General features: G+C 38.3%; 1 protein-coding gene across 8 annotated transcripts in view; it reads right to left on the bottom strand.

The window, feature by feature from the left end:
• Positions 1-18,720, bottom strand: part of PPHLN1 (periphilin 1) — a 76,697-nt gene that overhangs the window by 57,890 nt on the left and 87 nt on the right. For 2 of the 8 annotated variants that reach the window (XM_021384971.1, XM_021384973.1), the window contains exons 1-5: positions 18,531-18,714; positions 14,352-14,399; positions 12,925-13,016; positions 8,028-8,207; positions 7,015-7,076 (exon numbers count right to left, since the gene is read on the bottom strand). In XM_021384971.1, coding sequence (XP_021240646.1) covers positions 7,015-7,076; positions 8,028-8,207; positions 12,925-13,016; position 14,352 — 335 coding nt within the window. In that variant the 5' untranslated portion in view covers positions 14,353-14,399; positions 18,531-18,714. Of the gene's footprint in view, positions 1-7,014; positions 7,077-8,027; positions 8,208-12,924; positions 13,017-14,351; positions 14,400-18,530; positions 18,715-18,720 lie in introns of those variants that run through there. The other 6 variants (XM_021384968.1, XM_021384970.1, XM_021384975.1 and 3 more) reach the window with 4 other exon arrangements.

Genomic DNA, 18,720 nt, shown 5'->3' with positions numbered 1-18,720 from the left:
CCACACACAATTCAAGTGAAATCACTCATTTGTAATCTTGTTTTTTGAAAACAAGCTCAGCCAGTTTTCTCTTATGACTCTCATCAGGAATAAAAACCAAGATACAGAACCGTTCTAAGGTTCATATAAAGAATAAGACCTACTGCATGAAGTTGTATAATTTACAAGCTAGACAGAAAAAAAAAAAATCAGTCAGTGGGAAGTTCTGCTAATTTTACAATTTCCTTATACAAGAAATTTTGAAATGTTTTTATTAGAAAAAAATTAAGCTTCCATAACATCTCTCCAAAATGAAGTAGAGCAGCCAGACCTCTCCGTTACCAACATCTGCCAAAGGAGATTCCCATCAGCTAGAAGGAAAATCACAGCTCAGATTCCTGTGGGAGGTTCCAGTGTTGTGGCTCAATAGTTGGAATACTGTCATTGACCTCAGAAGCTCATCAGGAGAAAAGATTAGAAGAAAAAAGAAACTAAACAGTCAGTACAGAATATATTAAGACACTAAAGTTTGAACACCCACTCCCTACCACCAACTCAGAGATGGAAATTGCACAGGTAACTACATCAGAGTTCTTCAGGATCCCTGAAGAGCAACAAAATTATCAGTACACAACTTTATAAAGAGAACACCTCTTTCATAGCTAGAATGAAGAATTCCACAAGGGAATAAAAGAAATCAGGTCTTCAACAAAGATCACAATCAACAGTTGTACAAATAAAATATTTAAAAATTAGAAGCAATCACTCAACAACTTCCACTAGCTGAAATCAAAAGCTACACTGCCCTTGAAGAATAATCCCATAATTAGTTGAAACATGCAGAAACATCTAGTTAAAACATGAGGATGTTTTTACCTCCTCTTCATATTTTTACACTGTAGGGTGGGAACACAAAAATTCTATGACTGAAACCTTGTTCGCCAAACAGGCTTGACCGAATTGAAATCTTCCTACCTTCAGTTGCATTGCTCTGCAATAGTGCACAGTCCTAAACAGTTCTTAAACACAGCCAGGAGAGGGAAGTTTTAAAATACTAAGTAACATGTACATTACAACAAACAAGCTCTTAAAATCCATTTAAAAGAAAAACCTGTGGTCCACAGGAACCTAAAGCATTCATGATGCATTCAGAGGCATACAATTTTGGCCAAGTAACAAAAATCAAATTATAAAATCTGTTTGTAAACAAAAAGTTGTCCCAATTACAAAAGGGGTGAAAAGGTGGTGGAACAGAAAACATATCAGAAATACACTAACTTCTGAATTAATAAGACGGCTGCATAAGCTACAAAGTGTACTATGACAATGTTACATATGAGGTGTGAATTGGAATATACTTTTAATTTATCACTTATTATCTTGTTCCAGAAAATTTGATTTCCTCACCTCTTCCCCCCCCAAAAAAGTCCTAAGCCAAGGTAAACTAATTCAGCCAGCAGACTAATACAATGAGTCTTCTGAATTAAAGTTTTCAGCAAACAAGTCCTCGCCTAGAGTTGTACACAGGTATAACAAATCTACTACAATGACCTATTGTTATGAAACTGTAACTTTCTACATGAATGAGTGTCAGTTACTCCAGTAGTTTACCTGAAGGTCTGAGAGGTTCAATGTTCTGGCAGAGGTTTTTACTTTTTTTTTTTTAAAGGCATGCGCTAATGAATATGATTAGAACTCTACTTATCAATCTCCGTCAAAAACAAGACCATTTTCTTTGGGTGACTGCCATATTTATTTCCCTCCACACATGCTTTTTAATAAAGAATGAGGTTCTTGTTCCGTGTCTCTGAAGACCTGTCAAATATTGCAACAGAACAGCAAACTTATGTACATTTTTAGCACCATCTCATAAATCCCTTTGGCTACATTTCTCTTCTATAAGCAAGACAAAGATCAGTTTACTTCACAAGAAAGTCTAAATCTAAAGCTTGAAGACCTCCCACAATACAACGTGCTGTTTTAAATGAGTAGAAAATATTTAAACAGGCTCACTGTTCCATTTCATTCACTGAATGCTTACAGGGGAAAAAAAACAACAAGCTACCCACCGTAACTGAAGGCTGACTGCACAGTGATAAAGATAAGTGCCTTAGGCTACAACACTTCTGGAAAAAAAAACAACTCTCTCACAGAATCCTCAATACTAAATCCTGTTTTATTAAGAGAAGAGTCGGTGGCCCTCAGCTTCTCTCTGGAGTTTCTCTGGTCAAGGGTTTTGGCTTATAACAAACATTCTTGCCAACAAATAATGTTTGTTGTAAAGTACAATCTTTAGACCCCTTCTCTAGAACATCCTATCACCACAAAATGCACCTGCAAGGAGTGAATCACTGAATGGAACAGCAGTTCAAGCAGAGATCAGAAAGCCACAATTGCTGGATTTCTATCCCCCACTTTGCTAACACGCTTTTCCATGATCTTCAGTAAACACAATCTAACTGTGAAGGTTTGTGTCTCTAAAAAACTGGTGTATATAATGCTTTACTACTCTAAAGAGAGAATAAGATATATATATATAATACAAATAATATAATATATATTTTACGTTTTTTTTTTAATGTTGTAATTCTATTTATTATAAAATGCTTCTTGGGCACTCCACAGATCAGCAGAAATATTTTATACTCACATGCATTAGTATTAAGGACTGGAGTATGATTACTTCCTGATTTCACAAAGTACATGGAAAAACAAAGCAAAAAAAAAAACCCACAAAAGAATACATGGAGTTGAAGTTGTAAGTTGGCTTCTTCAGTAAAGAAAAACACATTCATATCGAAGACGACAGAGGAGATACTCAAAATCTCATGTGCGAGTCAGTTCTCAGGAGCATATATAACATGAAACACCATCTCTACCAGTAAAGAATGTTTTGTCTACAAATATGGCAATCCTTAATGAAGAAAATACGGACCTCAGATAATTTTAAGTATTAAATTCAATGCCTGTATAGCTGGGATTTACAAGTGCATTATTTTGAAATTTCTCTTTGAAGATGAGTCTTACCCATCTTAAGTTGCCAAGTTTCACATATTTGAATTTAAGAAACTCAGTCCAGCTAAAAAAAAAAAAGAATGAAGTAATGCTCTGAACACTCAAAAGGATTAAAATTTGGTATGACTGAAGTCAACAGCAGCTAACAATCTTCTAAAGCATTTCACACAGAACAGTTTGTCTCACTTCACAATAACAAACTTGTACGTAAGATCCATTCCTGTGAGACCCATACAGAAGTACTGGAACACTGGAGTTCTTCAATACATGCTTCTCCAAAAATCTGACACGCATGAAAATAATTCCTTTGAGTACTTTGAATAAATGAGTTTGATATATCATTAAAGACAAGTAATAACAGAGTCCCAGAAGAGTGATCAACATCAATAAAAGATAAATGTACGAAGAAGTCATGTTATTTGATCTCTACTCCCCTCATAATTTTTAAGTTTCACAATTCTCATAGCATCAGTGATCAAGACATTAAAACTGCCATCACGTATACAGATAATTTTCAGCTCAGCACACTAAGCCATTCTGCTTTGATGTAAAATTCATTATACATGCCAACTAGGCTTGAACCAAGAAGCGCATGACTTCAAACCAAATTGCGACTGTAAGGTTGCACAATTTACATCAGTTTCTGGAGTTCAGAAAGAATCCCTTAGTGACCAGCCCTGGAGAAAGAGGGCTAAGAGGACTCATTCTGAAGTCTATGCCCAGCAAACTTTCTGAGTTACTTTATTTTTACACATAAAATATGATATCAAAAAGAAACCACGTCAGGATGAGAGCTATTCACTGAGCATGCATAAAACAGAGCTAACAACTCTCAGGAATGGACTGATCCAGAAAAGGGCAAAAGTATCAGTAATGCCGTGTTCAGCAGCAGACTACTGGCAAACCAGAGATGTTCTCAGAGAGAATAGCTGCTGGTCAGCTGGCACAAAGCTCAAGCTATTGCTTAGCAATTGCAATGCAAGCAAGCACATCCTATTTTTTTTTCTTTTTTAAGGAAAAATCAAGAAGCTCAAGGAGAAAATAGTAATAATAAAGATCTAACATGGTTTCCTCAACACAGAAAACTTCTATCCCCTAAAATTCTGCACCATTTAAGGATCTTTCATTTTCCAAATATGCAGCTTCTTTTACTTTGAAAAAAATATTAAGTAATGTTTTTCAACATTCCAAAGAAAGGAGATAGCAGGGGAAAAAAAATGAAACGAGATACAGACCAAAAACTACTTTCTACTAGTTAAACTGCCAAAAAAAATCAGAGTAGGAAAGTGTGAATGATTGGCATTTAAGAGCAAATGCTAAACATAACATTGACAACTTCTTAGAGCAGATTTTTAGCTGGTGAAGGAGTTCAAAATACTCAAAAAACCTCTGGTTATTTATGTCAATAAAAGAGCTATTCTTTTCAGAATTTACAGTAACTGAACTGACTATGAAAACTCATTAATTTTACAAGCCTCCCAAGTGTCTTTAGTTTTATAAATCTCACTTTGTACAATGTTCTAGCTATGTTCCATGCATTTTTTTTTTAAAGGTATTTCTGGTTAAAGTAATCTTACATGTCCTTTTACTACTTCTCAAAACAAACACACACCACCACTTACACATACTCCACAAAAACTTATGCAAAGTATCTTTCATCAAATCCAGAGACAGCATTTTCATACATGATCATTTCTGAATATTAGGTTTTATAATGCAAATATCTTTGAAACAAATTAATTAGCACTTTCAATGCAGGAGACAATACATACAAAGTACTGCAGTTTGATTTTCTCTATTGAAATCTACTATGTAGCTCAATAGTGACCAATATGCAAAAAATCGTAATTATTACCATGTAACGCTATGTCAATCTAGAAGCGTTTAGCAGTTTGATCACAGACTTTAAAATGCAAAATTATTTACTATTCCTGTGCTTTCTGTACAAAGAGACTTCTGACATAACGCATATTTATATAACAAATCAGTAGGGCTTTGTCATGGTTTTGTGGTTTTTGGTTATTGGTATTCCACATCATAACATCATGTAGTGGATGTATCGCAAATACATTCCAATAAGCTCAACTGAACCAAATAACTCTATGAAGTTCCTTCACAGTACAGCTGTGTAACAGTCAGACATTTGGAAATATATAATATGGGATGAGATGGGACTTCCACTCCCACATCATTGAAGCCTTCAGCAAAATGAGCTGACATTTTGTCCTCAATTCTTAAATGGAAGAAACCAGGAAGAATTTAAGACAATCGTTTTGACCACTGGGTGCCACTCTTGTTCTCTGTGAAAACAAACTGCCTGCCCATAACTCATTTTTGTGGGTTTTTTTCCCTTGTGCATTTTTTCTTTGCGTTCTTAAGTGAAAGATACAAAAATTCTAGAACAATTTTACATACAACGCTTCTTTTCAAAACACCCTGCAGTTGCTTCTAGTCCCAATAACGCAATTTTGTTTGAAGTCTAGCGCATATGGATCCTTACAGAGTATGAAGGGGGAGTTTTTATTTGTTCTGGTTGTTCAAGGTTTTCAGTGGGTTTTTTTTGTTTTTTCTTTTTTTGGGGGGGGGGGGGGGGGAGTCTTTATGAAAGGAATAGTTACTTAGTGCGTAGCCCTGTAACACTTACTGTCATTGCTATTAAGAGGCCACTATTCTCTGCATTTTATTAATTGTCTTTTAACAAATCCCTTATCAAACTGCATTGCAGACATATGCATTTTACACCCCTACTGCTTAATACCATTCCTACTCTTCATAGATGCAAACCTCAGGTACCGAGCCATCATTCCAGCTGAGAAAACAAGACCAGAACAAGGACATGATGAACTGCATACTACCCAAAATCCTCCCAAGTGAGTTTTAAAATGGATCACATATTTTTCCCCTGTATGGTGGCCTCAAAGTACTACAGTCACAGAAGCTAACATTAGACACACCGAAGAATTCTCTCAAGTTATATAAAAAGTGTGACTGATTGCATAGATGCACTAAATTACTTACAGTCATAGGCTACCTTCTTAAAGATATTGTCGTCACAGTTCCTGTTCTTAGTGAACAAATATTAAAATGCAGACTTTCATGTAATTTATTTAATTTGGATCTCAATATATCTTGAAAACACTTCATCTGGTACTTGAACAAATGTCCTTTCCCACATCGGTATCAATTCACTGCTCTGCTCTACAAACCATTTTGATAGCAAACAAAAATGTTCTAAACAGTCACAACGGGTGTTATGACAGTTTTGATGTAACTATCTAAACAAAAAATGTAATACTAAGTAACAGTAAGGTTATTGAAGGAAATTTCTGAAACATAAGCTGTCAATTAAATTGTAGATTGACAAACGTGTACAAGAGGAACTGTTGTCTGTTTCTGCATTTAAGCATACATATGAATCTTCTAGATTCAAAGATAGACTGTGATCTGAGTAAATCTACAGCTTGGAACACACTTTTGTGAGATTATCTCCATAAGACGGAGATTATTAAAAAAATAGCACTTATTTAGCCTTTTTTACTGTATGTAGTGATATTTACGTATACCTAAACAAAAAGACATGAAATTTGTAAGATAAAAAAGCTTGTATTTGATTCAACAGTCTGGGGCAGCAAAGATGGGATTTTCACAGGGGAAATAAGAGGAAACATGAACACGTCATGGGTTTCTAACAGTTATAACAGCGTATGTATATTCAGAACAGGCATTTAGGTGACTTCTAATACCTTAAACAGAATGACAGCACGTGCACAACAGTTAACTACTCTTTCAAGCAAATATGACTAAACAATTTCAGGAAGGAGAACTTGAGCAATACCCTTGTAGCTAAGCAACATTCAATATCTCGAGAAGAAAGCTTCCCAGCAGTTTCATAGTTTCAAATTCCATCTGAATAAGCCTTAATTTTTCTGCTGTAACAGAAGCTACTTTGAGCAGGAGGTTGGAACAGACAGCCTCCAAATCTTCCTATGCATAGCATTACTGTGAAGTTTTATAAAATACCTGTACTCAGTCTGACGATTCATAGGATGATCATCTCTTGGCCATCTGTATCCTGACTCATCCTGCAAAACATACAAGTGTTTGAAGAGCATCTTAGCATCAGCTGTGAAATACAATGTTACCAAATGATACTTATTTACTGCATAACCAAAGCATTTAATGAGTTAAAAAGACAGTATCAATCATTCATAGAAAGGTTTCCTCTCAGTTTATCCATTCCATCCAACTCCTCTTATTTTCTTCCTCAACCAGTGCTAGAAGAAGTAACTATGCAATACTATATAAAACAAACTTGGGTTGTTTGTTTGTTTTTTTTTTGGTATCTTACAACATTTCTAAACCATATAAATGGACCTGGATTTTAAAAAATAAATTTCCTCACTGGAATGTAAATTCTTAGTACCAGCTTGAAATTACATAATTTTGAACAACTGGCTTAGAGGAGTCAGCAGTAATCATCTTTTAAAGTGACCATAAATTTTGTGTTCAAGAGTAACTACTGGGGAAAAAAAAAACAAAAACGGAGCACTCAGCATCACGACAGAATTTAAATAAGTGAACAATTTTGCAAATAGAAAGGCTGGGTAGGCAACATTCTGTAAGTCACACGTGCAAGGACATGTTATACACAACAAAGATTTTGCAGTCACTCCTCCAGGTAACTTTGCACTGCACTGCAGAGGACTTCTGGCTACTTCTGTTGTCCCACTTCAGACTCGGTGCTCCCCACAGACCAGGACAAGGTCTCCTTCTCAAGCCCATACAGTAGTTAGGAACCACAAGAAGTAGCAAATGCACATCACCATATCATCATATGAGTCCTACAGGCACAGTAATTGCATAAAAGCACCAAGTAGCAAAACTTAGGTATTTTTTCTACTCTATCTCAATTTATGAGAAGATCAGTAGTAATAACAATGTTCTGTCTGAAAAAAAAAAACAACAGATTTTAATTATTTAGCATTCAAACATTAATTCAGTGACAAACATCATAATCATGAGAGAAGAATCACCTTATGTACGCCTCGGTGCGGTGGGCCACTTCTTCGCTCATGGGCAAAACTGCGACCCTCCTCATAGTCTCTGTACTCAGCATGGCTGTAATCATCATAGCGACCGTAACTCCCTTCTCCAGGTCTATCAAGAAGCGGTGGTTTCTTGGGAATGACGTTTACTACTCTGTGGTAATCATCCTAAACCACAAAACAAACAAAACCATACTTCTTTAAGCATTTGGAAATCGATAGTGAATATACAAGTAAAAACATGTTATTTCTAAATAGTGGATATAATAATCTCAAGGCTGAAATAAGCACAGAAGAACGGCAAACACCAAGAATCATGCCAGATTGATGGTGGAATAACTTGCCAATTGGACACCAGTCAGATGCAATCCTTAAGCACTGCAAGTTTAATCACAGAAGGAAAGTTTTCAACACAGTTTAAGTTTATCCTGACATTTTAAAGCAGTCAACTAAATTTTCTAAGCATTTACTATACACATTTCTCACCAATTAAATAGATTCTTTGCTTATTATGCTCAAATTGCACAATTACAAAAGATACAAACTCAATTTTCTAGAACTCAGTATTATGTAAGCCCACTGCAGATAAAAAGCAAATGGAAACATGAATTTAAGACCTTGTTTTTTAAGTCTTTTTCCTTTAGTGAGTCATCTTTCCAAGGGCCTCGAAAACAAGTTATAAATACAGAGACTTAATTCACAGGTGTAATTTAGAAGGAGGGGAAAGATACCCAAACTACCCTTTTTTCCCTAACAGTATAGGTCACAAGATAGTGAATGCATCAATAGTTTTTGCAGAAAAATACATTCATGAAGTTCACAAAATACTAAATAGGATCATTTAAAAAAAAAAAAAAAAGAAACAATATTGTTCTGATTTCAGAGACCAAGCAATAGATTCACTAGAGGGCAATCCAAAACCAGCTTACAGTCATACTGATGCAAATTAGTACATGCTATACACACATTACCATGCAGCCACAATGCTTGATCCACCATTACCTCACTGGCATCCTTCACATACATTTTTTTCAGTTCAGTCTTACAAAGAAGATATGCTCTGAAGCTAAGATAAAACTGTTCTGAGCTTTTATCTCCTCCAGTAGTCCCCATCACAGCAGGACAGTTACGTAAGAGCTCAAGACATACCCACTGCTCCTTGATTTTGTGAAGTGCTCATAACTTCTTGCTGTTAACCAGCATCTGAAAGCATGTGTTCCTACTGCAAACCATACTTGTATAATTAACATCCAGGTTTGGATTAGGACAATCTCTTCCTCTCTCAAACAAGTGATACTTCTTTCCTTATCAGTGGCACATCTCAGTTCTGATGCCTAACCCATCAGCAAATACTAAGAGTTTTCATATGGCTGAGAAATAACTTAATTCTGCTTTAACTGCCTAGCAAAAATTAGGTTAGACTTCCGCATGTGGACACGGATAAAATGGCACAGGCTCGTACGGACAGAAACTGCCTGCTAATTCTCTTGAACCAACAGATCTGTATGAGAAGGAGCTTTTAATCTATCTTCCAATAAGAAAGCGCTCAGATCTTGCTTTGCCTAACTACTGTGAATGCTGTTTTGGCGCACAAGGATCGTACTGTTGTGATAAATTAGTGTATTCCGCTAGTCCCTCCATCCCCAGTTCCAATCACGTATAGTAAAAAGCCAGCACTGAAGTACCTGGTTAACTCTTGCATCAAAAAGACGAGCTGGTTTCACACCAGTAGGCAGCTGAGCTCCACTACGCTGCTCTCCCACTCCCCTTCTCAGTAGAACAGGGGAGAAAATACAACGGAGAAAGAAAAAAAAATGACTAAAAAAAGCAAAAAAATAAAACAAAAGTGCATGCAAGGACAGGGGGATCCTTCTCCAATTACTGTCACAGGCAGAACAGACTCAGCAAGGGGACATACGAGCAGTGAGAACAACAAGCAAAATGAAAACATCTTCTGCCATCCACCCTCTTCTCCGAGCGGGGCAGGGAACAAGGAACGGGGGCAGCGGTCAGCCCATAATGCTCCATCTCCGCCGCTCCTCTGTGGTCACTGTGCCCCCATTCCATGTGGGTCCCTCCCACAGATGCCATTCTGCCCGAACAGTTCCCGCACGGGCTTCCCACAGGCCACGGCTCTTCCAGCACCGCTCCAACGTGGCTCCGTGCCGCGGGGCCCAGCCTTCAGCCACTGCCCCACGTGGGTCCCCACGGGCGGCAGCTCCGGCCCGGGGCTGCTCCTGTGGGGATATCCACAGCCGTACCCCTTCAGGCCGCATCCACTGCCGCCCTGCGGCCCCTCCGTGGCCGTACACGGGGATCAGCTCGGCGCGGTGCCCGCGGGCTGCAGGGGGACAGCTGCTCCTCCGCGGGCCTCCCCTGGAAGTGTGAAATGCATTCTGGCTTCCGCTGTATTCCATTGCTAACACATATATTGGAGAAGCAACTGACTAACCAACATTAGCAAATTTATCTGATTTCCAGTTTTCTGAAAAAGTAGAAATGTTGCTGTGCTGCCTGCAAAAAGTGTTAAAAACACCACAGAGTAGCCAACTGCTAGTGCACTAATCAACAGAGAAGTCTACGACCTAGTCATCTACAGCAGTATGCTTCCTAGAAAACAAGCTGAAAATATAATAGAGAAAACCCAGAAAGTATGCTACATCAGCTATGCTATTATACCAAGATATGAGAATGCAAACAAAAGCCATAAAACAGGCATAAATACATGAAACGTTATTTTGCCAAATATATATTGCACAGTACGTAGATAGAAACATCAAGAAGCATCCTTAAAGTTCTATATCAATTGTAATAGCTCATAAGACAAAACTGCATATTGTTTTTTCCCTTCTTTAGGTTCTTCAGACATAGAAAAAAATTGTAATTTTACCTGATTCTTTGGCATAGAGGCTTTCTAAATGTTTCCTACAGCAGTGTAAGCATAGCTTTTGCATTTACTTTTACAGGCTTAACATGTAATAGATGTCTCCTTGCCTAAAAAAGTTTTCCATTGGTATGTCTTGGCAATCATTTCCCTTGCAGAACTCACAAATGCAATTTCTATAGCAAACATGTATTTTCCAAAGTTTATGACAAATGCTGCTTTTATGCTTCAAGTATCGCAATAGAAAACTGCATTGGTGACAAGGACAATACTGAACGTAGTCGTTTTACCACCTCTGAAGTGGTTTGAGATGTATTAACATACAAGAAAGTTCCTGGGGAAAAGACAATACAGTATGACCTCTGATTCTCCACAAATTATTAAAAACACATGTTTAATTACAGTGAAAAATCCCTTCAGCCAGTCAGCTGTCCTAATTCTGTTCTCTCCCAGCTCCTTCGGCCCTATGCTGCAAATGGCCTTGGCTTAACAGGCAACTATGTAGGTCAGCGTGTTATCAGCTTTGTTTTTCTCCTAGAATCAAAGCACAGCATCACACCAGACACTCTGAAGAAAACAACTCTGTCCCAGCTGAAACTAAGACAAAGAGGAGGATGTAAAGCAGTCATGTCCAACCCACGCATACAACCCTGCACAGATAGTAATGCAGCCCCACAGGATCAAAAACTTTTTGCATTACTGTGTGATTTTTAGTAATATGTTTCATTAGTCAACTGTGAACAGCATAGGCAACAACAGAATACTGGGGAGGCCACAATGCGTCACTAACTCCATTTCTTGCGCCCACCACACACACTCACTCAAATTGAAACCCACACGTATTACATGTTATAATGTCATCAGAGCTGTGAATTTCATAAAGTCCAAGACATTGAGTCATCACCAATTCCAGGGCTTTCTTAAAAGTACGGATACTGATTATGGGGACGTTGTTTACTTTTTCATTATTTTCTGAAATAACGTGGCTAAGTTAGGCTAAAATGCTAAAAAGATTTTCCAATTTGTAAAACAAAATCAAGTCATTTATGGAGTTGGATGGAAAATTTGTGCCAGAATATGAAGATGCAAAATAGCAACAGATTGAGCACTTTCAGTGGATTTGACTGCTCACTTAAATGAATTAAACATGCATCTTTGGGATCAAAATTAACTTATCTGTGCTATGTTTCAAATCATAACAGTGTTCAAAATGAAACAAATTATAGTAAGCTCAAGTTATGGCAAATAATTGTATGCATTTTGATACAATGGCTAAACACAGTCCTGTGAACAGTGAAAAATATGCAGCTGTGCTTTCCTTTGATCAAGGAATTGGAGAATGGATTTCAAGATTTCTGAAACTTTTTTTTTTAACATTTGTAACTTCATTTTCAGTCAACATAAATACACTACCTGCAAATTTTCAAACAGAATGTATAGAGCTGTAATCAGATGTACAACTCAAAGAAAAATTTGATCATGTCTCTTTACCAGACTTTCCTAAGACATATCTTACCAGAGAAAAGTATCTCTCGCTTCACAATCACACCATATTCATGACATCACTTTTTGGCAGTATGTACATTTGTGAACAACTATTTTCAAGGATAAACCACGGGAAGATTAAAATTAGAACAATAATCTCTGATGAGCACCTTGACAACTCACTAAGAACTGCAACCACTGCCATCAAACCAGAGGTTGATGCATTAGTTTCACAAAGTCCAACATCCCATCAGTTTTATGTTTTTGTTGCCTTTCTTTTTTTAAAAAATATAGAAAACCCTAAGCACTAACTATAACATCATATATTTTATATGCAGCCCAAGACAATTCCTCTTCACTAAGTGTGGACCAGGCAAGCCAAAAGGTTGGACAACCATGAGGTAAAGATTTAACAGGAACTTCAGAACTGACAAAAATCCTGCCCTTGTCGTACAGATCACAGTATGAAAGTGTAGTATAACGGTATAATGCTAAAGAAACAAAGTACAGACATACATCAGGATGAATCCTTGGAGGAAGGCGTTCTCTTGGAAGTCTTTCATAGTCATATCGTCCTTCAGACCACATTTCATCTCTTCGATATGCCACTGAAGACAATAAAAATCCAATGAGTCAAAATCAGACTTGTTAGGAATAGATGAGAGGATACTAAGCATAGTCATAAAGGTTCTTTGGCTTCTCCCAAGGAAATATATTATGCATAAGCTCTGTACACTATTTTTTTTTTAAATGAGGTCCTTATAGAAGTAAATCTGTCCAGTTACATAAACTAATTAATGAGTAAGTAATTAATTTAAGGCAAAAAAACACCAGAAATCAAAATTCTGTTAACAATGCTGTTCACAACTTCTTCATTACCAACAACCAACATAAACTTCCTCTAAGTGTTGACAGATATAGTTTAAAATAGTCAAAAGTTGTAGTCGTGAAAAAAGGACTTGCATTCTCCACAAAAAAAAATAAGCTGGAGCAGTGATGGTTTAAACACAGCCTGAAAGTGGTTTTAAATAAAAGCGAGATCTGTGGCAAACTTATACTTAAGTTTATATTGAGTTCTTTTGTGCACTTTTTACAAAATAACACGAAGTGTTACACGTGTAACAACTGGATATTAGTGAAGTATGATCATAATAAATCCAAGATTTACAGATACTATAAACAGTCCTAGTGACATTTACACATACTCTAATATCAGTTGTAGAAATAAACTCATACACAAAAACTTTATAGCAAGTTTGATATCACTGTTAAAAATAAACTTTTTTTTTAAATGAATTTAACTCATATGTATTAGATTGAAGAACTCATGCTTTCTTATATAAAGCTTTTATTTCACCATCTTGGCCCTTTGGAAACAGGATAAGGTTCAACACGTTAATCAGTTAACACAAAGCTCTGTTCTGAATACATGAATTAAATGCATTCTTCACGTGAAGATTTTTTGTTCTAAATTGTGAGCCAGCAGAACACGGAAATTTGTCTTTCCAAAAAATAGTGACTTCCAAGGTCAAAATAAATAAATTAATAAAAGGTGAAAATAAACCGTGCTGCGCTAAGAAATTCAAGGAACTGAAACCTTTCTGATTATTATATAGGTGAAAAAGTGTAAAACACACGTGGCTGAAAATAGTTAAGAAATTGCTAGAATTGCATTTCTCAAAGTTTCCTTTCACAATGGGTTCTAGATTTTAAGAATAATCCATAAGAAAAAGAAATAGCAGGACATTTAGGAGAGATTCATATTATCTACTTTCAGAAAAGAAAAATACTTCACTGGAGATAGATTTGTGAGGCTATATAAAAATGACAATTGTCCAAGTTGTCAAGAATCAAAAAGATAAGGGGTTTATCAACTGTAATCAGAGGTAGCACCAAGTTAGCTATATGTTATTACGAAAAACAACAATCACTTGCACACTCACTTTTCTGTTAATTTTAGCGACTTGGCCTCTGAAGATCCATTTAATTACCTGGAAAAAAAAAAAAAGGCAACTGAAATTAGTGAAAAATGCACACAGATTCATAAATTCATTTTTTGTAAGTAAACCAGACATTTAAAATCTAAATCCCTTTGCTGCCCATCCCTCCTAATCTGTCTGGATTAGTATAATGCAATTCATTACACTCAGTTAAGAAAGAATATGAATGTCAGCTGAATTCAGAATACCAAAAACCTTCATATGAAAAATCAGTATAGGTATAAAACTTTCTGAAAAAAAAATAAAAAATTAAATCCAGAGCATTGTTTTCCTATTATGATCCTTTTCCAGGTAGCAGTCACCAACATTCACGTACATGCCCATTACAGATTATGAGACAGCACAGCCCATAGAAACTCCTCCATTTCTATCACTGTTATAGAACATTACTGAAACTTGCGAGAATTATTAGTATTTGGACCCCAAAAAATGGAAAAAAAAGGTAGAGCATACTATGACAAACACCAACAGACTGAAGGAAAAAAAAACAGACACAGTTTTATCAGACAAGAAGAAAGAATTGAAAGGCAAAGAGGGATGGAAGCAAAATCCCGTAAGTGAGAAGATTTTGCAATTAGAGAGAGAAAATGGTGACAATTAATCAGACAACTAATTATCAAGTACATTGTCCAAAACACTGGTAAGAAAAAAAGGGAAAAAAACAGTTTTATATAGAAGACTAAATGGACAACTTTTAGCTGGAACCAATGACAGTGAGGATGCTTCTCAAAATACAAGAATATACACAGGTACACACACACGTGTATATTTAAAGGGAGAGAAGCACATTTCTCAGCATTTTGAACATATCTCATCTGTTTCTATAGTAAAAATTTCTTAAACAACGTGACCTAATCAGAACAGCTTTATTATATTGACAAAGTGCCAAAACATTTTGAATCAATTTGAGAAGATTCCATAACATGGTTTTGCGGTATCAAACCTCAAGCCTTCTGTGCTACATTAAGGATCATCTGTTCTCTCAGGACAATTTGATTCAGATAAAGATTTAAAAGAAGTATCTATTTTTGTTTCGCACCTTAATTTCACTGTCACTGACACTATTTTCTGTTAGCATATACACCAAAGATAGTTGATATTTCTTCATTATCATGACATGTAATGACCCGCAATATTCATTTAAACTGCTTTTTCCTTGTTCTTCATCGAAGGTGACTGTTTTCCCTAAAGCAAATTCTTTATTTTCTCAAATGCTGCTACTTCAGTGCACACAGAAGCCATTGTATGGATGCAGCACAAGCTGCTCTGCAGAGGCCTGCTGCCAAGGTTGGCTTGGCTCCCCGTATCACAGGGCTACATCTTGCCCTGCACTGCTATAGCAGGGGTAATACCAAAAGGTCGTCTTCATCATGAAGATTACACGGTCACTTAAACATCAGATTTCTACACAAGTGAGTTTTCTTCATCAATCAATCATTATTTTTTCTTTTCTTTCTAAGAAACATTAACAAGCTAAAAAAAAAAGCTGACATTTGTGAGAACACTCCAGTACTCTGCAATATTTTGCACATCATTCTTGTCTGTTTACACTTTCTTGATGCATCAGTTTTAATCACCACTAAAAATATCAACTTCACCAGGGTTTGTAATATTCCAGTGTGTGCTATCAACCTTCTAAAGAATCTACATTGTTGTTCCACAAACATGCAGCTTTCCAGCCCAGGTGGCTGGAAAGCTGCCTGACGGAAAGGGACCTTGGTGTGCTGATGGACAGTCAGCTGAATATGAGCCAGCAGTGTGCCCAGGTGGCCAAGAAGGCCAGTGGCATCCTGGCTTGTATCAGGAATGGTGTGGTGAGCAGGACTAGGGAAGACATCCTGCCCCTGTACTTGGCATTGGTGAGGCCTCACCTCGAGTACTGCATTCAGTTTTGGGCACCCCAGTACAGAAAGGACATGGAGGTGCTGGAGCAGGTCCAGAGAAGGGCAACAAGGCTTGTGAAGGGCTTGGAGAATATGCTCTACGAAGAGAGACTAAAGGAACTGGGGCTGTTTAGTCTGGGGAAGAGGAGGCTGAGGGGAGACCTCATTGCTCTCTTCAAACACCTGAAAGGTGATTGCAGTGAGAGTGGGGCTGGTCTCTTCTCACTGGTGACAGGACAAGGGGAAATGGCCTCAAGTTGCGCCAGGGGAGGTTTAGGTTGGATATCAGGAAAAACTTCTTTACAGAAAGGGTTGTTAAGCACTGGAACAGGCTCTCCAGGGAGGTGGTTGAGTCACCATCCCTGAATGTGTTTAAAAACCGTTTGGATGTGGTGCTCAGGTACATGATTTAGCGGTGGGTTGTTAGAGCAGTATGGTTAGGTTGTGGTTGGACTTGATGATCTTGAAGGTCCTTTCCAACCTGAGCAATTCTATGATTCTGCGATCTTGCCATACCTGAACAGAGCATAAAAACAAAACCATTCTCTAAATCCAGAGGTAGGCAGCTGTACTGTTTGTTCTTGCTGCTACTGGAACATATCTGTCTTTGTATTGTTACTGTGACAAATTCTGACAATTGACAAGCGTAGGTCAGTTTCATCCCTCCTATGTTTTGGAAAGCTCTCAAAAAAATTATATGATCCTGTATAAGTAAGACCTAGGAAAGATGCCAGAGTCTTCTCACGGCCAATTTCACAACAGCCAGAGATTGTTTCTTTGAGGACTGACACACAGAAAACGCAGCTTTTCCTTGTAACACTGAGAATCATAGAATTATAGATTGTTTTGGTTTAGAAGGGACCTTTAAGATCGCCTAGTTCCAACCCCTCCCTCTAGACCAGGTTGCTCGAAGCCCCATCCAGCCTGGCCTTGAATGCTTCCAGGGAAGGGGCATCCACAACTTCACTGGGCAATGTGTTCCAGTGTCTCACTACCCTCACAGTGTCAATGGCATAAGAGGTCAAAACTGTAATGCTTTCAGCATTTAAGCTTGAAGGTACCAAGAAATGCTGAATATTTCAGCAAGAGGAATTAATACCTCCAACTCTACTCTGCATTTCCACATCTCTCTGTATCCTTCCTACAGACTCTTTGCTTTCTTGACATCCCAAACACCTGGATTAAAGAAGTAATCACAACACTTTGCATCATAACTCTAACCTAGGGCAAAGAGCCTACTCAAAGGCTGTGAAAGAACAGACTTCAAGTACTGAAACACACAGGTTGCTACAAAAGTAATGCCTCCTATTTATTTCCATTGAAACTGCAACAAAGAGCACAGTAACAGTACTTGATAGAACAAATTCCCAGCTACAAAACACTATTTTTCAGCATAGCCATCACCATTAGCTATACATTTTTACCAGCAATGAACAAGAGCATGCATGCTGCATTCATGAAAACGGCACCAGCAGAGGTGACCCACTGCTGCTGTCACCAATGCTGAAATGCACCACCCACCACCTCACTGTGCTCACATCCACTGATTGATATGCATGAACATTGAGTAAGTGTCGATGAATGGCAATGGATGCAATTCTTTTCTGCATGGAAGAATTCAGTGACACACGTCTGCCTCATCTACACTTCCATGTCAGACACCATTGTGCCACACCGGCCCTCTGCTGCTGCCTGTCGGACGGCAACAAATGGAATGGAATATTGGTGGGAAGGTTCAACATCTACTGCCATATCATGAATATCCACCTCTGGTGGCATGGGCCAACATAATAAAAAGGAGGCATTACTTTCGGAGCAGCCCTCATGCAAAGACTCTAAGTTACAGGACACGGCACTGTTAAGCTGAGTGTAAAGATGCGTTTTAGGACTTTCAAGGAAGTTGGACAGGTGACGTGGGTCTCACGCAGCCCTCCAGAAGCACCCGGGTACTGGCTCTGCACCACAAGGAGCCGCACTGAAGGCATCTACAGCGGGTTCACGCTGCCTCTGAGAGCTAACTCATACGGCTACACAGAACTAAAACTCTTCCTGTCAGAACAAACAAATGAAAATGAAAACGAAAACATCTTGTCACACGTAGGCTTAAGGGAAGAAAAAGTTTAAAAAGCGAGGTTTGCACCGCCTGCTTCCCAGGCTTACACAGGCTGCTGAACCGCCCATGCCGAGCAGCAGCCGCCGACCTCCCCTTCCCGCCTCTCGGTCCCCGCGCTCCCCTCACCCAGGGCCGCAGGGACTCCAGCCCCGGCGCTGCTCCGCGCTGCGTCTGCTCCCAAAGCCGGCGAGCCGGCGTTGCCGCGTCGGAGAAGCCCCGTGCCGCCTGCCCGCGTTGTGCCGCAGCCCCGCCGCCCGGGGGAACGCCGCGCGTAGGGCCCGCCGCCCTCGGGGCCCCGCAGCCCAACCGCGCTCAC

This window comes from Numida meleagris, chromosome 1 (genome assembly GCF_002078875.1).
Source record: "Numida meleagris isolate 19003 breed g44 Domestic line chromosome 1, NumMel1.0, whole genome shotgun sequence".
NCBI lineage: Eukaryota > Metazoa > Chordata > Aves > Galliformes > Numididae > Numida > Numida meleagris.
The sequence above is the reverse complement of the archived record's forward strand: the minus strand, read 5'-3'. Positions and strand labels throughout refer to the sequence as shown.